Below are 24022 nucleotides of genomic sequence, written 5' to 3' on the forward strand. Positions count from 1 at the left end.
TGCCTAAAGATTCAGAGGGCTGACTTAAAAAGCAGATAGGTCCTTACAAGGATTTTCAGAAGCTCCTAAGCATCCTGTGTCTCTAAAAGCCTCCAAGTATGAAAGCAAAGAAAGGTAGGTGCCTGATTTGAATAATCCCAGTAGGCATCTATCTGCATGTTTCTGTGACTTAATATGTTTTCTAGGGTGTCCAAAAAAGATTTAATAGCTAGTTGACCTGATTTCAGGCTTTTCTTTTTATGCCATTGCACTGCAGAGCACTGAAGAAAACAGGCAAGAGCTATAGAGGTGAACAGGAAGAAAACTGCATACAGATTCTCATTTTGTCATGTAAATTGCTTTCCCTAGTTCATAGCTTTATAAACAACATATCATCAGTTCTCTTTCAACCACAAAAGATTTTCTTTGCTCAGGGTCTTGGTTCAGTAGGCACTTTTCCTTTTGTTGTCTGGTCAAAATGCTAGTTGCATGTCTTTATGGTTAATATTTTTTAGGTTATTTCCATTTTTAATGGTAGTACTTGTTTGCTGAAAAGCTTTTTACCCAAACTCCAATTGTTTAGGTAAGTAATACACGTGATTAACAGGTTACTGACAGGACAAAAGACATCTGTAGATCTGGATGACTACTCATAGATAAAATTGCACATTAATTTTTAATTTCTAAAGCTTGAATTAGTTGAAAATGTGGTATCTTGGAATTATGTCTAGCTGGTTTTAGTTTGAAGTTCTGTATTGCAACTGCTTAGCCTTCTTGGCTGCTTTTTGTAAAGAATTATAAAATGTTATAATAATTTCAAAATTAGGTTTAGCACATGAATGTCACTAACTCTGGCCATATTTTCACCTCCATTTTAAGCCAACGTAAAGAGACACCCCTGCACAAAGAAGCAGTACCAGACATTGCCTGGAATCGGCCCCTTGTGTCAAGCGGTCCTGTATCTCTCTTCCATGTTCTCTATCAAGTAATGCTCCATGTTGAACTGGACCTGGACCATAGCCTGATCAACACTCACTCTGCCCAGTCCGCCCCCATGATTGGTGACAGGAGTCACCAACCCAGTTAAAGCATACTGTAGTTTCTTAGATATTTTACTTTAGGAGACTCAAATCTGAGGCCATAACTTCACATAGCAATTTGCACAAAATACAGTAAAAGCAAATTCTGAGCAGGGGAATGTATGTAAGTTTTGTGAAATAGGGATAAAGTGAGAAAATGGGTAACATGGATAAGCAAAATAGCATGAAATTAAGTTGAAAGCACCCAGTACTGAGTCCTGGTAATCAGAGATTATCTGTTCAACTGTCAGAGGTACCAGGTTCTAAAAACGGAGAGAAAACGGAGATCTGTATTGATGCATGAATGTGGAGCTCTACAGGAGAGATTTCTACCAATAAGACACATGATGATACTGGAAGAAATTTTTAACCCTTCATTCTCTTCTTCAGCATCTGTCTTCATGGTACTATAGCAAAGAGCTCTTTTCTTAGAGATCCTATTGATTGCATCATACAAAAATCTCCTAACCACCCATTGCTGATCATCTAGAAAATAGACAGGGAATGAAGAACTGTAAGCTTTTTTGTTAGGAACCTGTAAATTTGAGAGGATATTCTAAATTCTCTCAGCCATTCTATTTATTCATACTATTACAGCTAGGTTTTGCTGCTCGACCTATGAAGATTCAGTTGGCAGGTAGCAGTGGAAGGCTGTGGTGTACAACTTGTAGACTACAGTGGTAAGATTTTGGAATTCCCCAGTGCCTACTGATATCCTCAGTTTCACCTCCACTAGATCACTTATTCTCCTCTTCTGTACACTGGAAGGTTGGTTAGAGCTGAATGAACAAGGAAGAGTTGAGGGGTCAGAAGTAGGGCCTCTTATTCTCTTCTGTCTCACTGGTTAGTGTCAGAATCATTATCCACACCCACAGTTGCTAATAACAAGAAAAAAAACCTGTTAACTTCTTCCCTATATGGAGTATACGTTCTAATTAAGTATTTGTAGCATGTGAACTAATAATTATCAGGTGAATCTGAATTTAATTATTCTTCAGTGTATTTTTTCTTAGAATTAGATACCATGCCCTGTTTCATTTTAAATGCACAAAAAAGTCATGGACTTCTACAGAACTCTCATTATTGAGATAAGGTACAATTAAAGATGACAGTTACCTTTCAAAGATGAAACACTATTTAAAGTTGCATAAATATTAGTTATCGGCTATCTAAAAGTAATTTACTAAATGCTCAGCATTAAATGTGATGGTGTTCTAGAAAGCATTTCTGTAAGCATCATATACCTCAGCACATGAAAATTTCTAAAAGACTTTAATTCACATTGAAGTCACACTTCACCCAATACTGCGAAGTTATGTTTATATGGTAGAAAAGGGTGTGTTGACATATCTGGCTGAACTTCAGTCTTTCACCATCAAGGGCTTGAAGCACATAATGGATGTGATATGCATCAGAGATCCAGGTGTATTCCCTGGCAGCTAACTTCTGCTGACTTGCATACTGTAGGGATGTACCCCATCTGCTTCCAGCTGTCCAGTATGTATAAGGTAAAGGAAAGGAGGAGTTGGAGGGAGTGTCTGGAGTCTGCAACTGAAGGCACTAGTGCATGAGCTTCTGTTCTTTACTGTCTGGAGAAATCTCATGTATCCTCATTATTTAGCTTTAGTTAGTTTGTTTAAAAGCTGCTAGATCTTCCTGGCAAGACAGTACTACTGTGGAAAAATAAGTTATCTTGCCACTGAGGTAGGAGCATTCTCAAAAAGGAACAGAATTAAGTCTGTGAGAAAAAAAAAATTGATAATATGTTGGGAAATGCCAAAGTTAATTTTGCATAAGCACTGTTTGTCTTTCTTTTGGGGTAGACTTATAACGCAATCTTAATTCTGTTGCCTTTTTTTCCGCAGGACTCTTCACTCACTTAACACACAGAATGGACATACCTGTCTTCTATCTAATCAGTAATTCATTTTCTCTGCACTGTTCAGTACAGTCTCATGTCTTCTATTATACAGATTTTGAGAAGTCTGCAAATAGTAACTAATTTATACTCACACACAGTCCCTCTGTGTGAGTGTTGTTTTACAGGTAGAATACGGTTCTGCAGACAGATGGAAGCAGAAAAAAATATTTGTGAGATTTGGATGTCCCATTAAAGGATTGTTTTTTCCATGTTTCACATTGCAAAGCATTTATATGTTCAATTAATTTTTGTTTTAGTTTATGTAAAAATATTTAGCATGTTCCCAAACCAGATCTCAGGTTCTCAAGAGCTCAGGAGAGCACAAATACACTCAGTACCAAACCAAATTTTGCTCCAGTTATCCAAGATCCGTGGACCAGCATAAGCATTATTTTCCTTTTCTTTCATGCAGTCTCCCTAGTTCATTCATTACACATCTTCCAATCTCTCCAGCAAATGAACAAGATTTATGCAAGCAATAGTCTTTTGACACTGGTTCATTTCCAGATCTGGTCTGTCCTGTACTTCTTCATTGAATAAGCTTGATACCATCTGGTCCACCCATTTTCTCAAAGCAAGATAAACTATACAGGTGTCATTCCTGACAGGTTTATCTAATCCTGGTTTTAAAGACAATGATTAAGATTCAATAAACTTCTCCAACAATTTATTTTAATAGTTCACTAACCTTATTGTTAGAAAGTCTTCCTAGTTTCTAATCTGAAACTTTTCTGCAGCAATTTAAGCCAATTATTTCTTGTAACATTCATCAGGGTATTCTTTTTGGGTATCTTTCAGATGCCTTTTTCCTATTTACCAGCTGTTATGCGAATCCTCTCTTCTCAAGACTGAACATCCCCACGCCCTGAGCCTCTTTCTCAGTGACTCTATTTTCCAGGCCTCTGATCATTGTTGTTAATCTTTTTTTGGTCTTTGTCCAATTAATTCCCATCTTATTTGAAACCTTGTCACAAAGCTGTAAAGGATGCTCTATTTTAAGCACTGCCAGAGCTGTGTGGAATTATTTTACGTGTTTTGTATGTTGCAGTCCTATTTATATATCCTGGTATGGTGATGTTTTTAAACACCAATTGTTCATAATGATCACTAGATTTTTATTTTTCCATTGGAAGGGTTGTCTAGCCAGTTGTTCCATAGCTTGTATTTTAAATGTGATTATTATGTCTACCTAAGAGTAGAACTTTGCAGTTTTCTGTATTGAATTACATTATATTTTTAGCCTATTTCAATAATATGAGTATTTTTTATTATAGTCCTGTCTTCTAAAGTTATTCCAGCCTCTTTCATGTTTAATAGGATATCTTTTATTTCATCTTCCAAGCCATTAATAAAAAGACAGAACAGTTCCAGGGTTGTGACTTACCCTTGCAAAAGTCCACTCAGTGCAGCCTTCTATTTTAACAGTGATCCGATCATTGTTACTCTCTGAGGATCACTTTCAACTAGTTTTGTACTCATCTTACAGTATGAGCACACAAATAACATACTTCCCAGTATGGCTTACCAGTTTGCCATGTAAAAGTGTGTGACAAGCCTTGGTAAAATCAAGGTACTTGCAATCTAATATGTCTCTGTTTTCTAGAATTTAATCCATAGAATGAAACTAGATCTATTGTGATTTGCCTGATAAAACCCTATGTCATGGTCCCTCTCCTTTCTTCTTCTAGGTGCCCAGAAATCAAACTTAAAAGCTGTTTTTTTCTGTAATTTCTGAGACCATCTTTTCCTTCCTTATTTATTTTCTTCATTTTTCATTAATTTCCAGTCTAATAGTACATCCTCTGTCCTTCATAAATTCTCAATGGCTGTAAATTTGCTGAGCCCGTTCAAGTGTTCAAGGATGTAAATATCAAATTCAACTAATTTGAAAAATTCTAGACTATATAAATATTCTCCGAATATTCTTTTTCGCTCAACATAGAGATTTTACCTCTGTATGTGTGATGCTCATGCTGACATATTACTCCTTTCTGTAGAGGTTTCCTGTGTATTTGAAGTCATCAAAGAGTTTTCCCAAGTCACAGATTTTTATCAGCATCCTCCCTGTGTATTAGTGGCATGCATACTGTCATTCACACTTGAAAAATTGGGTCAGTTGGTCACGGGGGGGGGTGATTTGGGGGTTTTCTAAAGGTAAACATGTATATATGGAAATGTATGATATTTACCTGGAACTTGGTTTACAAACACAAGGGAAGTTGGAATTGTTTGGAACTTAATGTAACAAATAAAATCTATCCTGTCCTTGTATTCATGCCCATCAAATGCACACAAAAATAATAAGTTTTTTTACCTTGTATCTTCATTTTTTTCATTATTTTGCCATGGAAAAGTAGGTGGTTTTTTTCCATTTTGGGGCAAAACTAGACTCTTTTATATATATATGTATATATGCACATATGTATATATGTATCTTGGCAGCCTTTGACAGATAGCTACTTTGGAATGGAAGGTAGCAGACCTTAATGAAATATATTACTGTCATTTAATCTTTCCAACTCTATAACAGTAGTTGTAAGAGCAGAGTTCATGAATTTCAAAATAACATACACTGTGGTAGTTGTTCCAGAAATATAACTATTCTCATCTTTACTGTAATAACAGTAAAGCTGCATGAGTCATGTCTAAAGATGACATATATTCTTTGATGTTCTTTGATGTTTAATTGCTCGTCTCTAGTTCACTAAACAACTACTTTGGGCAAATGCTGAAGAATGTTTGAGTCCATTTAAGACTCAACAGTTTTTCAAACAGGCATAATATGAGTAAATAAATTGCGTTTTTCTATGGGACACTTGACAGTACAGAAATGAGGAATTTTTCATCCTGAAATACATTGCCAAGAGACCCTGACGTGGTACATATTCTTTGTCTGTATTGAATTTTTTTTTTTTTTTTTAAGCACTGTGCAGCATATTGCTCTGAAGTCAGAAATACCTGTTCTTCTGTCTTGAAACAAAATGTGTGAAAACTCAAACAACTGAAGCATCCTTAGAATCAAACATACAAATAAGACATGGTGAAACTCCAGTGTAGAAAAATGACATGCTAAAAGGAAAGGGGAATCAAGATCAGAAGATAAAAAGCTAGATATATTCAGAAGGAAAATGGTATTTTTGCATGTATATAAGGGATTGTGATGACAGTAGCACAAGCAGTTAACAGTTTATAAAACCAATATAAATAAGAAATGTTGTGAAATCCAAGAGATGAGTTTCTTGAAAATTTCATGACATATTTTCCCCATATAGAAAAGTCACTAATAAAGCCAAATAAATTGGAATTATTTTGTTGCTATACATCACATAATAGTTCTTGTGTTTTTCTGCTGTTTAAACTATTCAGATATTTTCCCCACAAAACAAATTATTTCATCACTGTTCCCAACACTACCTCTCCTTTGTACCGCTACTTCTTATTGTGTCCTCATATTCTGTATGCCACAGATTTCTTTTTCTATGGAGTTTTTCAGGTATGTTGCTTGCCTCTTTACTAGTTTGAGAGCAACGTTGAGGGAACTCTGACCTGCCTTTATTTAGCTGAGCTGCCTTTGCAATATCCCAGTGCATTGTTTATTTGGGGAACAAGGACAAGAGGTTTGAACGAGAGTTATATTCCTGGTGTCATTAGCTGCTGATATGAAATTGTCAGAACAGCCTAATGATTTATTTCTAACTTAGGCAAGCACCATGATTTTGCTTTGTTTCTGGAGACAAGGAATCTCTCTCTGCTGCCTGCCTGTCCATAAAATGAGTTCAGTGAGTGTAAAATTCTAGCATACCTGTGAGTGGAGTACTGATTTGGAAGTGTTACGTGCTGACCTTGCACTCACTAACTCAGGTATCAGTGCCGGTGGCAGGTGTCAGGCATTAAATTTTTCTTAACATTTAAAAGGTCAGTGTTGTTTGCAAATAGGGCTGCGTAGACAACTTTAAAGAAAAATAAATCAGAAGGACTAAACTCACAAGTAATTATGTTAGCAGGAGCAGCTTTGAAGTATTTACTAGTTTCTTCAACATTCAAGTGAAACAAAATAGAAGCACTGGAGTCTGTAAAAAAAATCTGTCAAAGAAAGGATTAAAGAAATCTTCAAAAAATAAAAAAGTATTCATCTGTTTTCCACTCTTCATGTTCTGATGCTCAGTAAAACAAACCTGAAATGGGTTTGTATGTCAGTTTTAAATGGTTATCTCATTAACTTCAGTCAACAAGAGGAAGTAATCAAAACGTAAAGCGCAGCTATTTGTAGATTTGACTCTTTAAGCTACTAAGATTGAACGATAAAAGTTCTCCAATCTTAAAAAAGGGAAGATACCTCTTTTCCACAGAAGCACATATTAAATTTGGGCTATGATCCATTCTACTAACTCTGAAGATTGTTTCAACTATTAAAATATGGATTAGGTCATGCACTGTCTGGAAAGAGGTCTGGTGGGCATCATGGGTAATGAAAGCAATCTCCTGTACAGCCAGGATAATTGTGCAGGGATACAAAAGGTATTCAGTTGTTTCATGGTCAACATAGGCAGAGCTGTTTGCTTTGCTTCAGTTTTCTGGTCCTTTATGAGACACTAATACTATTTGTATAGCTTTCAATTGAAGTTGATCGGTTGTTCTTTTATGTCAGAAGATTCTTTTAGTCTCATTGTCCTTTAACCATGCCTTTTTGGCAAAAGATAATGCATTCAAAACTGAACTATAATGATGATTTTATGTAAATACACAAAAATTGACGTATTCTTTTCTCTCGCTTCTAATATGTCTTCTTTTTGGTATTGGCAGTGGTGCAAAAAGGTATTATTTCAATACAGTGATGCAGTTCAGCTTGTGCTGGGTAGAGAACTGCATGACAGTGTGACATGGTTAGAAGTCTGACTGCACAAAAGGTTAATAAAGTTCTGTAAATTCACAGTGCTTATATCTGCATACTAGTGGAAACCTCAAGTGCAGTCTTTCAGGAGGCTCCTTTGTTCTTACATAGCTACAGTGCTCCCACCCCTTACTCATTTTTAGGAGGGAGAGAGAAACTTCAACTTTAGGGATTGCCAGAAATCATAGTAATTGTATAATGGAATTGCATTAAACTGAAGTTAAATATCCAAACGGAAAATGTGCCAGGGAATATAAGGCAGAAATTCTGTTGAGATTGTTCTTCTGAAGTGTTGTGATGCATAGAAAACACTTCATATTTTTATTTGTTACTTGAAGTGGTTTTCTGACTCCTACACTTTTAAGTTACATATCTCTTACCTGACTAATGAGACATCTTCCATCCTTTGTTTAAATGAAGTGTTATCCATAGCCATCTTCCTCCTTTCGTTTTCTTTTTCCTCCTTTTCCTAAAAAGCTCTTTGTAGATACTTAACTTCTTTTTTTTTTTTTTCCTTTGTTTTGGTTTGTGTTTTTCCTGATATTACATTGGCAAAATGTCCTGCAGAAAGATCTGTATGTCAAGAACTTTCCTTTTAGAATAAAAGTTCAGCTTCTCAGTAAGAGTGACAATGTTTACAGTAGGGTTATTCTCCATGTATGTGGTCTTCAACTATGTTATTTTTATATGCTTGAAACAACGATTCCATTTCCTGGTTAGATTTAGTTAATTTTTGTATGGTTTCTCAATTGGATCTGTAAGTATACAGATCAGAACCACAAAAATTAATCTGTTTCTATATCAGAAAAGACTGTCACTGTGCAGAATTGCATCAGGTACAGGCACAATACTGTCAATACTACAATACTGTCATCTTAAAGGTAGAAATTAAGTGATAAATTCTATAATTCACTGTTAATCACTTCCTATCAGTAATGACTATTGGTGCTTTCTTTATTTACTCATATAATACAAATAAAACCAATGCAGTCTACTTCCATTTAGTATGCATATTCAAATCAGTCTAACACCACAAGTGCATTCATGCTTGAATTGAGTCTGAAACTGTAGCCAGGTTAGGGAACAAAAACTTTTTATCTAATCTAATTCTTAGTACAAAGGTAGCGTATACTGCACAATTTTTTTCCTACCACCTATGTCTGCAAAGGTTTAAGCACTTCATGAAAGATTGCTTCAAAGTACTTAAAGAGCTATGATTTTTATTATGAAAGATGTTTATATTAATGGTAGTCATTCTCTTTCCTTACAGTGCAAATTAGACTATCAAGCCTGTGTCTTAGGAAAACAAATCTCAGTGAAATGCGAAGGACGTTGCCCTTGCCCTTCTGACAAATCCACAAATGCAGGCAGAAATGATAGGAGAGGTGAGTGATGGTAATTTGTATGATATATTTAACAGCTTGTTTCTAGAAGGAAATAAGTTTTTGCTCACAGAAGAGTACAGTGATCACAAACAGTGATTATTCTTGAATAAAACCAGCATTATTTTATTTTATTCAAGGTTGTTTTCTTTGCTGTAGGTTTTGAAATTGTGCCTACAGTAAAATACCACTGTATTTTTCAAATGCAGCTATTGTAGTATGAGTTATTGTTGTTCTTTTTTTACTCTTTAATACTCCTCAAGATGCTTATGGCTGTACTTCAGACAAAGAAAAATTCATTCCTTGCTCATCAGTGTTTTCAGTTGAATATTCAAGAAAATGAAGTGTGATAGAAAAGAGGAAACTTAAAAGTCCTTGTTACTGCTCATAGGAGCAAGCAGATGCACTTAAACTATGGAACTATTAGTAAAGGCTGTCATACAAAAGTGCGTTCTTTGTTTGAAAAGTGATAGGAATAAATCAGCTTCCTTTTGGACCATGCATGAGATTAGGCTGCTGGAAAATGCAGTTTCTTTGCAATGCTTCTCAGCCATTAGTGCAACTGGAGAAAAAAATTTGTGACTGAGTGTATTTGTATTTCAGTGACTCCCAGGTGACTTTGGAAGGTTGTTGTTAAACAAGACAGGATACCATCTTTGGTACTCCTGAGTAGAGAGCCATCGTAGAATGAGGTTTTAGGCCACCATGGACCTGAATTTGCTGAGAACAGCATGACTGGAGGTCTGCATTTTTTTATTTCTTTAGACTGATCTCTGTTAGATGTATTTTTTTTTCTTTCTGTATAGTCTTCTGTATAGTCACACTTTTGATGAGTAATCTAAAATCTTTATGCAATGTATCCTCATTGGAAATACACCAAAATTTGTTTTTGAAGGGGTTTTTTTTCCTGTAGCAACCTTATAATGATAAAAGAAACCAGCGTTACATTCCTGGATTATGTTAACGTTGGTAATCCATTATGGTTTGATGCTCTATTCCAAATTTATTGTACAAGAGACTCTTACTGTTTCCATGATAAGCTGTAGCTACTGCCAAAACTATTTTTTTTCCTAGTTTAAAAAATGAATTAATGTTCGTTTAACAATGAATAGAGAAGACCACTGCAAACATGGACCTGTGTGCACACATACAAGTCATTAAAAAACTTCTCTGAAACACTCCTTTAGGTCAGTTTTTTGGTCTTCAGCAACATCATTGATTTAATTAAATATTGATTGAATATGTGTAATTAAATATTCTTTATGCTATAACCCCTTGTTGTGGTTTAACCCCAGCTGGCAACTAAGCACCATGCAGCCACTCACTTACTCCCCGCCATCCAGTGGGATGGGGGAGGAAATCGGGGAAAAAAGTAAAACTCCTGGGTTGAGATAAGAACGGTTTAATAGAACAGAAGAGAAGAAACTAATAATGATAATGATAACACTAATAAAATGACAACAGTAGTAATAAAAGGATTGGAATACACAAGTGATGCACAGGGCAGTAGCTCACCACCCGCCGACCGACACCCCGCCAGTCCCCGAGCAGCAATTCCCTGTCCCGTCCCGTCCCCCACTTCCCAGTTCCTAAACTAGATGGGATGTCCCATGGTATGGAATACACCGTTGGCCAGTTTGGGTCAGGTGCCTTGGTTGTGTCCTGTGCCAACTTCTTGTGCCCTGGCTGGCCATGAGAAGCTGAAAAATCCTTGACTATAGTCTAAACACTACTGAGCAACAACTGAAAACATCAGTGTTATCAACATTCTTCGCATGCTGAACTCAAAACACAGCACTGTACCAGCTACTAGGAAGACAGTTCACTCTATCCCAGCTGAAACCAGGACACCCCTCTGCAAAAAGATACAGCCTTGAGGTTTTTTAAAGCATTAATTTACAATTTCATGTAGTAACTGTAAATAAATAGATAAATCTGTCATCTGCTCGCATTGCCAGCCCCAATGAAAAACACTGGAAGACCCAGCCTTATATGGTTAATGTGGCCGCTTTGATAAGACATAGAGTATAGCATTAATGCAGCTGCAGTTTTCACTAGCAACATTTTCTGCATCTCCAGCATAGATGTGGGGATATTTGCGTAACAGTGGGCGTGAAGTGAAATTAAGATAATGATCTGAGAAGCATCTCTGTGTGAGCAGCAAGCCTACTATTCTCCAGTGTTAGTTTTTTAATATAGTATCATTGCCCTCAGTTTTTACCAAAAAAAAAAAAAATAAAAGAATTAGCATTTTCTCTGCTGGAAGCTGTTTTACCTGATGCAGTTGGTTTTTGTCTTTGTGTGTGTTCTTTCAAGCATACTGTTTCTATTTTTAGTACTCCTGTACTTAAACACTGAAAACTATCTGTAGACAAATGTTATTGGCCTCAAGAAAATGGAATAGTTCTTAATTACAAATAAACTCCTAGGAATGAACTCTTGAAAATTTATACTGCCAAGGGATCAAGATTACTTGTGCTTAGTTATGTAAAAGAAAAAGAAAAAAGATCCTTTATGAGTATGGGAATTAACACTAATCCTGTCCTGAGAAATTCTCAGGGCAAGCAAAATACAGGGTTTTTCCAACTGCTACATTTTACTGCAACATTGAAATTTGAATATTATTTCTTTACAAGGCCAAATGCCAGGAGACATGAGAAATATGAAAGTGAGCTGAGTATCATTACTGAAATTTCAGCCATTATTGTAACAGAATACAAAATTTGTTACCACTTTTGTTATAAGAACTTTTGTTCTAAGAATACAAGTTTTTCATTAAGTGTTCTAAGCTGCATACACACATGTCAGTTGCTTAGAAATTTGACGAAGCTAAAGAGGCAAAGTAAGATTAGTGAGTGAGTGTTTCCTAAAATACGTCCCCAAAGACAGTTTTTCATTTCTTCAGATTGACAAATTCTACTGAATTTTTGGTGTATCTAGGGAGCAAAGTATGTCTATGAACTTTCCCAAAATAGTTTTGTTGTGGAACTCCACACTCGTATGGGAAGCAAGGTTAAAGCACTATTCAGAAAGACAGATTTGTCTTTTAAAATATATGTGAACCTGATTGTAAAATCATAGGAAACTATTAGTTGGAAGTAAACTCTGAAGTTTATCTAATCTATCTCTCTGATGAATGCATGGGGTAGGTGCAGGCTTCCTCGTTTTTGTGAAAGCTGGCTCATTTTAGTAATACACTCTGTAACATTGAACCTGACCGACGTGCAGGGGCTGTTAGGTTGAATCCAAAAATGAAAGGGCTAAGAATTTGATCTAGAACTAAATATATTAAGTTGGTAAGAAAACAAAACAAACAAGCAAAAAAGGACACAATAAAAAAAGGATCTTTCCTTGTCATATTTCTGTTTTGGTTTTAGTTTAGAGAAAGCAATGAGTATCACATAAACTACAGCAGGTGCTCCAGTAATTTTTAAAAAAGAGAAAGAAAAGAAAAACAAATTTAGTGCTGCCATAAAAAGAGAGGGAAAATCTGAAGAGCACTTGAGGTACTGTTAGAGGAAAGGGTTACACAAAGTTAGAAATAAATTAAGATGAGCAGTATGGAAGAAGGAGGTGGCTTAGGGAGTTGTGTAGAAGCAGAATGAGAAAGAAAGGTAAACCAGAATGAATGGGAGGCACCACCACTAGAGACAGAGGTGTTAATTAAGAGACAAGTGAGGAAGCACTTACAGGAGCCTGTCTTATTTTCCAGGTGTAGCCATTGCCTCATGTTCTGTTTTCACCCTAATCTCCTTTTCAAGTATATGCCATGATTTGGGGTATCCAGGTCATACTGGATTGCACAGTTGTGAATGTAGGGATTTCACTGAGCTGGAGTCTGCAGGTGTTTATTTTCCTAAGCTCCTCTGAGTCTTTTTTTTCCAGTGGTTATGTGGAACCAGAAACTAGGAAGGCTTCTGTGCACTGCACATTTTACAAGACTGGGGAGAATTCTGTCTCTTTGGCAGTGTCTGGGCACCATTTTTTTCCCAAAACAATCCTCCGAGACATACTGAGCCCTGTCCCTTGCCCGTTGTGGAGGACAATGTTTTTGCTTGTCCTGCTTTTCAGTCTGATGGATAAGAACAAATATACATGATGCAAAATGTAGGCTTACCAACTGCGTCACGGGGATAAGGAGATGAGACCAGTCAATGGGGTAAATGCAGAAGTTGCGCTCATTTGTACAAAAAGTCCTGTTAACCTTTAATGCTTACCTCTGCACACCTTGTCTGCTTTACCTTCTGGCATTTCAGATCACCCATCCTCCCACCCATCCCCAACTTCCCAGGAAACAAGCACCAGATCAATCCTTTTTCTGTTTCTCTTTTGGGTATGAAGCATGCTTAGCTTCCACATTCAGCTATCTAAAGTGAATAGGAACATGTACACCTACCATCTACAATGACATTTAGCCTATTCTGTAACTAGGCAAGACAGTAAACAAGAACCTGTAGTGCATCTGAATACTGGAATTAGTTTAAGAACTGATGCGATTACAGCTTTTACTCAACTTCATTTCATCTCTCACCCTCACACCCAGCACTGCCTTCAGTAGATCTCAGCTTACCTTCCAAGCAGGGAGGTCACTGCTGACCTGGAACAGTCAGGCAGAACATCATGTTGGTTTCTGCTATGCAGCTGCATGCAGTTACCTCTCAGGTGTTACTGGTCATGGTGTCCCCCAGCATTCGTCTCAATGCATCTTGCTGATCTCCTCACTTCCAGCATCTTTCTACCAGCCAGGATCTTAACTGTCTTCTTTCAGGGCCCCTTTCCTCTTTCTGGGAAGCCATTCTTCTTCCAGGACACAACCTTTCACTCCCTACTATCCCCACCACCCCTGCCCACATTTTCCCAATCTAAACAGTCTTATGTGCAGGGGCACAGTGTGTGATCAGCCTCCTAATTGTTAGTTCTGTCCCATGTCTCTTTATTTAATGTGCAATTCACCAACCTACATCTACCCTTTAGTAATTTAAAGTGTATTGCAAAGCTTTTGGCAATTGGCTGTTTTGACTTTATTTAAATCGTGTTTCTTTTCAGCCAACCTGAGATTACAATACTGACAGCAAAATTTCTTCAGGAAAAATTAGGTGACTTAATAATAGAGAAGTAGAGGTGAAGGAGATAAGGTTTTTCTATTGGAATGTTTTCTTGTCTCATTAACAGATTTTCATTTTACATAATATAATTTGTTTCCTTTAAAAAGTGCGGGGTTTAGAACAAAAATCATTTTATTGAGTGCTCTTCTCTCATTTGGCACTTTCTGCTAATTTTAACTTATTCTTTTTTTCAGCTGTGTCTTTTCCCAGTCAATATTTAAGTAATATTAAATTTTATTGCAGTTTCATCTCCAGTTTTCTAGTCCAGTACTGATTCATGTTTGATTTGTAGTGAATGGATTTGAAACCTATGAATAGACACCCAAATGGACAAATTTGTGTAACATAAGTACACGTTGCCAACATTCCTCAAAGAAAATAAAAATTTAAGTTTTAAAATGTTATTGAAGAAGTGAGGTTGTGGGAGAGTTCTTTCAAGTTCTCAAATGATTTCAAGGCTTTGGTACAGGAAATTTAGTATCCTGTTAGAAAAAAGAAATATTTAATTTTGTAATCTAAATAGTTAATAATGGATGGAAACCAGCAAGAATAAAAAGTTGAATGAACTATCGTCACAAGTGAACTTTCTGCTTCACAATGATGTTTTAGTTTGCAGGTTTATATATTCAAAATACGTTTCTCAGGCGCAAGAGCTTCTTTTGATATTAATGAGCATCATTAATGACCGTTGCAAGTGCCTAACAAACTCATTGATACCTTGGCATGACCCCAGAAGTATTGTCTTGCTTTTTAGTTTATTTAGTGTTGCTTTTGCTATTTTGAATTTTTGACAAAATGTAAAACGTATCTCTCTATAGCAGCGTACTCATATTCTCAAATAAGTGTTTACAATCCATTTACTGAACATGACATATTGACTTGAAACCTGTTACATTTTATATTTTTTGAGTATATATTGAAATGGTCCTTATTCAGGAGATAGCAGATGTTGCTTCATTCCTTGCATTATATGTGATGTAATCCAAAAGTTGTGATTAAAACCTTTAATGAATAAAGATATGCTTAGTAATATGTTTTTAACAAAAATCTCTGGATATATAATGGAAAGTTCCATTTTTCTCCTCTCTCTTTCAGCATGAATGAAAGGTTGCACAAACCTTTCTACTTTGAGGATAGTTCAGCTTTGTTCAGTGACTTTGGCCATTCTAATTGTAATGAAATTACTCCGACAATGTGTCTGACCCACTGTTTAGTCGTACACCATATTACCATCTCCTAATAACTGTAGTCTTCTGTTAATTTCTACAAAAGTTTAATAAGTACCTTTATATAATAAGGTGGGAAAATAATCCCGAATATCCTTTAGGATATACTAGAAAGAAAATTATATACCAGAAAGCTTAATTAAAAGCTTACTAGGTGTGAACACTTGAGTACGTGCCTCACCAAATAAAGTCAGAATTTGATTTTTGATGTTCATGGCTCAAGCTGTAGTTAGAAGGAAGATAAGAATAAGAGGGAAAATCAATATATTACATGATTACCAAGCAATGTATTTTTACACTAAATGGATGAAATGACTTCACTTGTTTGTATGTTTTCATGTTTAGGCCTGGCAGGCATTAAAAATTTATTTACCTTAGTTTGTCAAGTACATGTGCTTCTTAGATTGTATCTTGCAGGGTCGAGAAGGGCAGGGTTATTAAGAGGTTTTGTTAATTCAGAAGGAGGAATGAACGCCAACAGCAAAATCCTCAGAGTTTTTAACAGTCGAAAAATACCAGTTCAAGACATTACAAGAACAAAAAGATGGACAGGTGGAAGTCATTTTGTACTGTTATTTAATTCTCATGGTATAGGTCAAGACCCATGTTGTCTGTTTTAGACTGTCATGAGACAGGATTTAGATTCATCTGTAATCTTTCTGTATGAAATTTGCCTTGTTTCCAGTCTTAATATTTTCTTGGTTTTCTTTTTTACTAGCATTGTACTTATATTACTAATTGAGAGATGGAAAATGAATGATATTGGATTGGTAAGTATTTCTTAGGAAAGTAGAGGTTGGTGGACTGAGGAGTTCTATACCCCACCCTCCAGAAAATAAAAAGAGAGGTCCAGACAACTGCCTTCTCTGTAATCAGCTATAGCATTTAACGTCTCTCAAAAGCTGCAGAATAACGCAGAGGAAGGAATATGTCAGTCTCTGAAATAAAATTGTTTCACGTGCATTCAGAAACTGAGATAGAAGGAGATTATTTGCTCTGCCTTAAGTGATACTGCACTCATTGCATCATTGTAGACAATTCCTTCTGGTTTTCCTTTACTTGTTATATAGGTTATATAGAGGCTTATCAACTAAATAATAATTTTAAAAGTATAAAATATTAATAATAATTAAAACCTTCCAGACACAACAAGATGGTGTTGCTGGACTGTTTTGGTTGAGTTTTTTTCTTGCCTGGACCAAATACCTGGGTATGTCTCCTTTTCATTGTCACAGCACCCTAATATGAAACATTTGGCAATGTAGATGACAAAATCCCACTGGGTATGTCAGACTAAAGGAATATGCTCAATGAAGACATACATAGGATTTCTGCACTTACAGAAGATCCTCACTAAACTTGTTTTGAATGCCAGGACAGCAGATGAGTGTATGGCTCACAACTCTGTGGTCGAAGACCTTCCAAAGGTATCTAAGAAAAGCATCCATTGTCAGTAGGCTTGAATTTGCTCTATTCTAGAGCGCATGCATTGGGAAAGTTTAATTATCTTTAAATCCAAAAAGCTTGACAGAGTGCCCATGTTTTATGTCCCTGTTCAGCTACATTAACACTGTGATAAATGTGTGCCATGATATGCCGAGGATTCTGGTCTCTCAGTCTGTTTCAAAGATTAAGCTGAAGTGTGCTACAGCATCCTTCTGGATTATGTCTTTGGATATCTTCTTCACTGAAACAAGGTTGGGATTCTGCCCTGACATAGAGTCAGGATGCAGCTGGAACATGCAGCCATACCCAAAACCTCAGAATCAGTTGAGGGTCCTGCATTTTAGATGGAAAAAGCTATAACCTTGTAGGTAAAATACTAAATGCCCATTTTGATTGGCTCCGGAAATAGAAGAATTTGCTCTCAACAATTGTTTTAGTTAATTTCTAATAAATCCTGTGGTAACAGCTTACTTGATATTTTCACTAAAATAAGAGAGGTAGACTTATGTTCTTGGGAGAAAAAAAAAAAGGCTCTTTATCTGATTATCTGAGGAGGACTATATAGGTAACGTAGGAAGCTGCTTTAAGTGTCATACTCTTTGAGTCTAAGCTTTTGCCAGAGGAAGCAAAAAGGCAACATTACATCCTGAAAGTATTTTAGTTAGCATATATGAAAGACTTTAATCACAGAACATAGGTGCTCTCTCAGCTGCATCCTATTTTATACTGAATACTGCTGAATTGTTAATTGCTACAGAGAGATGAGGATAAGTAACAGTAGGATTAAAGACACTGTGGATTTTGTTTCATTCCATGTGCATCAGTGCTTGAAAAACAAATATAGGGACTCTTTTTAAACAAATAGCAAAACAGCACTCTCCCAAATCCTCTTATTTTATTTACATAGCAGCATCTTCTCAATACATGACCTCAGCCACTCTTCATATAGTACAGGTATAGATGCCAAAAACCAGCTTTTGTTTTGTTTGTATTCAAAGAGAACACTGAATTGTTTCCATCCCAAATAAAGAGATTTAGGGCCAAAAATAACATTTGTGTTAACTCCTTAATCTCTACTTTGTATTATTACCTTTCAAGGACATATAGTACTATTGTGTAATTCCCCTTTTCTCTTCTGCAAGATTAACTCCAGGACATCAATAGAATAAAATCTGCATCCAAAGCAACATATACTAGACTAATTAGGCCTAATACTATCAGTGATCATTTATGGGGTAGCCAGGAGAAGTCATTTATATGAGACAATGAGCAAAATTCCCATCTATAAGATGAAGAAGTTCATGCTGTGTGGTCAAGGATAAAACTGAACTTTCAAACCTCAAGTAAGACAAAAATAACAAACCAGAGAAAATTACTGTTATAGTGCTGTTTGGGGTTTATTTGCAAATATGTTAATATGTTTTAAAATATTTCCCAAAAGGTCTAATTATAGCATCTAATTTTATGCTGCCATGCTTGTTACAGAAAATAACTGACTAACCTATAAAAAGAAATATAAAGAGAAGTATGCTGTTTTTTGTCATTGAAGAAACTACTCTCAGTTATTAACTTTCTCTGAAGAATATGCACAGTAAATGGAAGGAGGCAGTCTCAGTAGTTTGGGAGTATAGAGAGTAGCAACATTTTATATATGTGAGTTATATTTGTATTAGGTAATTGTCAGCTTTCTACTGGTTTTTTTAGCCATGTATTTATGATTCAGTAAAATATTTTGTTATGTAATTGCTACTGCAGTTCTGTAGAATGCAACATTAAATGAAAACCTCTGTACTTTTTTAGTTGCTTAATTTTCATTAGAAAATTTTGTTGATTTTTCTGAAAATAGCCTTTAGATGAACCCTGAAATACAAGTGTACAACTATCAGTGGAAGCACTCAAAAACAGGAATTTGTCTCATCTGTTTTGGCATGTACAGTTTGAGATTGATGTCACTGTAGGCTGACCACAAAAATCAGATCTGGGCTAGTATTTCTAATCTTGCCTTTACTACTGGCATCAATGTGAATCTTGCCATTGATTTAACTGTAAATAGGTTCTGACACTGTGACTCAGTTTCCTTGTCAGAGGAAAATCTGTAGGTAAGCTGTCTTACTCTACTAATGTTTCTGAACTCTGGTTTACTAATGTTTCTGAAACATTTTATAATTTTAAAGACACTGCAAAAGTAAAATGTATTACTGTATATCCATTTTAGTTCTTTAGAGGGTATTGACTTAGCAGTAAAAGTCCACTTTGGCTTTATTGCTTTTTATACTATAATACATAGTATTCACTTTTCAGTCTCAAAGCTGTTCATCTTAGACCTATATTTGTCCAGGCATGCAAGCTAAAATATTGGTTTTCACTTTGTTTAATTCATTATATACATTTACAGTAAAGTCAAGCTGTAAGTATACATTATATATAAATACAAGCTTTTTGAAGGTAAAGTGAAAATTGATGCATTGTAGATATTTATGCTTTGAAATTTGGTCAGGTTAATTCATTAAGAATGTCTTCTTTTCTCTCTGTTCTATATAAGGTGAATTATATACCATTTTTTACTTGATTTTTAATAGGAAGTACTATTGTTTAATCAGATTTTATTGCTTTAGTGTCTTTATACTTTATAAATGTTAGGTTTTTTCTAAGATAGCAGACTAATAATCTTAGCAAGAATTCATTTGTATCCGTAAATGATTTCCATATCTATGATACGATAGAAAGGGAATTTGCTCGCAGAAAAATACTGCATTATTTTATTTGTAAAAGACTTTTATTTCATATTCATTGCTGTGTTTGTGTAATAACTGAAACTTAATGGAGCCAATTTTATTGTTTATTCCATCAATGTTAAGTAAATTTTCTTCACGAATCTCTTTTAGATTCTTGAACAGAATATAATTTTTTTTTGCTTGAGCGATGCTAAGCCAAGTAAAATTATCAGCAGTCTCTTCTTTCATTAATCAGACTCCATGTTAAGACTTTCTAAAAAGAGACTTCTCCATCATAATTAGTAGTAATCTAACGTAGTGTGATTAGTAAAGCACTCTAATGTGGTGTAGAATGACAGAGAATGTGTTTGGAATGAAAAGGTGTATCTGACCTGCATGCTTACAATCCCCTGGTCCCCTTGTCATCTAGCCTGGGGCTTAGCCAGAGCACACCACGTACCCAGGCGCCCTTCCCCTGGAACCCAGGGAAAGGTTGGAAATGAGGAGCGTAGGCTTCTTGCCAGGTCTGGTCCATGTGTGATGTGGAAAAGCACACCTGAACTTGGCAAATGGGAAGCTTTGAAGACTCCGTAGTTTAGTTAGATGGTTGGTTGAGACTAAATGGTAAAACGTGGGAAATATGAAGGGCCTGTGGCTGTGTTTGAAGGGGGAAATGGAGGTGTAGCTGGGTAACCTATTGTTAGGCTGTAAAGGTGGCTCCATTTGCATTTTTGCTTCAAATGCATGAGTTTCTCCTGTAATTTCAAACTTGTCTTGCATGGAACAAGGTGTGTTCATTTTGTTTTAAGCAGCTTTATAGTTCAAAAAAGATAACTAGAATTGATTAGTCATTGTCATGGTTTAACCCCAGCCAGCAAGTAAGCACCACGCAGCCGCTCACTCACTTCTCTCCCCCAGCCCAGTGGGACAGGGGGAGAAAATCAGGAAAAGTAAAACTTGTGGGTTGAGATAAGAACAGTTTAGTAGAACAGAAAAGAAGAAACTAATATTGATAATGGTAGCACTAATAAAATGACACCAGTAATAATAAAAGGATTGGAATATACAAATGATGCGCAGTGCAATTGCTTGCCAGCTGCTAACCAATGCCCCGTTAGTCCCCACGCAGCAATCCCCGTGCCCCCGCTCTCTCCAGTTTATATACTAGATGTGACGTCACGTGGTATGGAATACCCTGTTGGCCACTTTGGGTCAGGTGCCCTGGCTGTGTCCCCTCCCAAATTCTTGTGCCCCTCCAGCCTTCTTGCTGGCTGGGCTTGAGAAGCTGAAAACTCCTTGATTGTAGACTAATCACTTCTTAGCAACAACTGAAAACATCAGTGTGTTATCAACATTCTTTGCATACCTGACTCAAAAACATAGCACTGTACCAGCTACTAGGGAGACAGTTAACTCTATCCCAGCTGAAACCAGGACAGTAATTTATAGATAATCTTTTGGCTAAAAAGAAATTTCTGCTTTTGCTTTCTGTTCTTACAGGGGTTAAAATATTTGGGAACAAGGGATAGAAATACATGTCTTGCAGAAAAGAAGAGATGCCACAAATAAAAGTAGTGTAATGAGGCAGAGACATTCTGGTAAAAAGTGTACTATGAATTAGAATCAGAGTGGAGCTGGTAGTGTTAAAAAAAAAAAAAAAGGTAGCATGTGTTTGAACAGTGATTTATATTTATTTTATTCTCTGCAATGAAGTCATAATTGCAGAAGAAATTAAAATTCCATTGAACCTGACTGTTAGAAGGAAGAAGTGAAGGATTAAGGGGAGACTGTCCATTCCATCATAGTACAGTTTATATAAAAAAGGCTAGAATCCAAGAAACTGTTTATGCTGTGTATATGAAAAATAACCCCCATAGCACTGCAGAACATATTCAAGAATGCTGTGAAAAAGAACATCTTATTGTTGCCAGGATTAAGCGAAATCCTTAGAAAGGATTGTTAGCTAAGTGCTTGTTGTCAATATTACAAAGAGCTGTAACACTAAAGGGAAAGCTGGAATATTACATTCCTATCGCTGGAAACAGCTCTTTGCTCACAGTTCCAAGAGTCTTTGCAACGGCAGTCTTCTCCAGAACCTCTTCCTCTTTGCTTTTCCTTTGGGCTGCTTTGTTATTTCCGAGTTCTTCCACTTTTTATGGCTGCTTTTGGCAGCCTTGAATACTCAAATCTACACAGCTTTGTCAAATCCAGGTATATCGGGTCCCCACATTTACGTTTAAAAGGAAAATTCCTTGGGTGTCAAGGCAGTGGAAAGCAGTTCTAGCCTGCTGTGGGCTGCACTTTGAGACGTTGCTTCTCATGTTTCTTCTGTTACCAGCAAATGGGCATTTAACTGGCAGATCTGGCCCCATGCTAAAAGTATCTGAATAATAAAGTTTTTAATTTCTAAGTGTCTAAAATAATGTAAGTGCTGCATCTCTGCTCACTGTGTGAGTATTTTTGTCACAGGACACCAAGGGCATGTATGTCCTGTGCCACTTGCGCCTTTGAGAATGGGTGTGCATATTTGAGGACACGAGCAAGCTGGGATTCCTCGGTGGCCTTGTCCATCCTGTGCCCAGGGAGCAATTTCAGGATGAACTTCACAAACTTCATCTCACGCAAAACTAGCTGGTTCACTACAAATCAATATGTGAGAGTGAGCTTGCACACATGGGATGGACACTTAAGACTTAGAATACATTGCCTTTTTTTTAATCCTTGATTTCTATGGGACTGTTCAGACACTCAGAGACATTTAGACTCTGGTTCATTTTAGGTAAAGACTCAATATATACAAGATGAGTAACTAGTCACTCAGAGTTGTTTTCTTACTACTACAAATTATTCATATACTTTTCACAAAGGAAAAGACTTCTGTATAGGAGATTGCTTTAAATTCATTGATTATGAAAGTTTTGATTAGCCCGGTTGATTTCTTTATTTCCTTTCCCCTTGTTTTTTTAGTAGGGGAAAAAAAAAATCTGATGATAAATATGTCTTTAGAGGCAAAAATGTTATCTTTAGTGTATCATCCTGTGGTTTTGTGTGTGCTGCTGCAGTTTTAAGAGAGTTAGACAAGCCATTATGATGAAAGAAGATAATTAATGCTGTTTAATTTTATGTTTGATAATCATTAATTTTAACCTAGGTCATGAAACAATTCACGAACAATTTCAGTCCTAGAGTCTCCAAAACACCCAAATTGTTAGGAAAGTTTAGTCTGTGTAGCACAACAAACTCTATTAAACTATTTTAGATAGTCATGAGAGCATGGTTTTTTTAGGATATGTTCATTATCTTCTTTTACTCTCTGCCAACCAGCTTTTATGGATTATAAAGCTGGAAGCTTAAATGTAGTCCGGACCATTAAAATGGTGTTGCATTCGATTATAAAGGCTATAATTGCCTTAATTATGTAAATGAAGGGGCCTTGCCAATCTTATGATACATTAAAGGCTTTAGAAGTGTGTCGCAGTAGTTCTATTGAGAATAAATAACCAAAGAGATGCAGATCGTATGCTAAGTATCTGGATCAGCATTATCTTTCTGTTCATGCAATGTTCGAATAAGCTAACAGGATGCAGCTATGTTTGTGTCTCAATTACTGATGTGATGGTAATATTTTTTGCTGATACTATTTTTATCCCGTCAACATGCAGTTATATTTAAGTGTTTCATTGCTCATCGATGGGAGATAACTGCTAGAAAAATACTTTGTCAGGTAATTATTTTAAACTAGTTTATTAGCCCCTCCTGCTTATTTTTGGAAGGTAAAGCATGTGGTGCTTTAACAGGTTCTATAACCTACTGCTGAGTTATTTTGTCCTGTAATTATGTCAGAGATTGTTGGGTAGTGAAGCTACTTGAGATCCTTAGGAAGCTCAAGAATGGACTGATGATGGTTCAGTAGTTGCGAAGGAGTGTTGTATCAGTGAGATTCACGGAGTTGTCTTCAAGTAGGTTATAAACCCAGTGGTATTTAAAGAACATGTGATATCCTTTTTGCACCAGTTCTCAGTAACAGTAGTTGAAACTTTAGTAGTCTAATCTCCTGTTTACTTCACAACTTCAACTGCGTTATCTATGGTCCCTATTGAATAGTTGCAGTATCAGTTTTCTGAAGTGACTGTTTTAACAGCTGGTGGAATTTTGATATTTTCTTTAAAATATCAAAGTCCTTTAAAAGCCAGGGATTAAAAAGTCTGTCTTTGGAAGCTGTTGGTAATGTTTCTATAGCTACTACACTGAAATTGACAGAAATAAAATGTGCTAATTA

The 24022-nt window shown here is 36.1% G+C and overlaps 1 protein-coding gene across 1 annotated transcript in view; it reads left to right on the top strand.

The window, feature by feature from the left end:
• The window catches only part of SPOCK3 (SPARC (osteonectin), cwcv and kazal like domains proteoglycan 3), a 221862-nt gene that overhangs the window by 149802 nt on the left and 48038 nt on the right, over nt 1-24022 (top strand). The window contains exon 6 of the mRNA XM_049833886.1: nt 9141-9255. Coding sequence (XP_049689843.1) covers nt 9141-9255 — 115 coding nt within the window. The remainder of the gene's footprint in view (nt 1-9140; nt 9256-24022) is intronic.

Source organism: Accipiter gentilis, chromosome 3, assembly GCF_929443795.1.
Source record: "Accipiter gentilis chromosome 3, bAccGen1.1, whole genome shotgun sequence".
NCBI lineage: Eukaryota > Metazoa > Chordata > Aves > Accipitriformes > Accipitridae > Astur > Astur gentilis.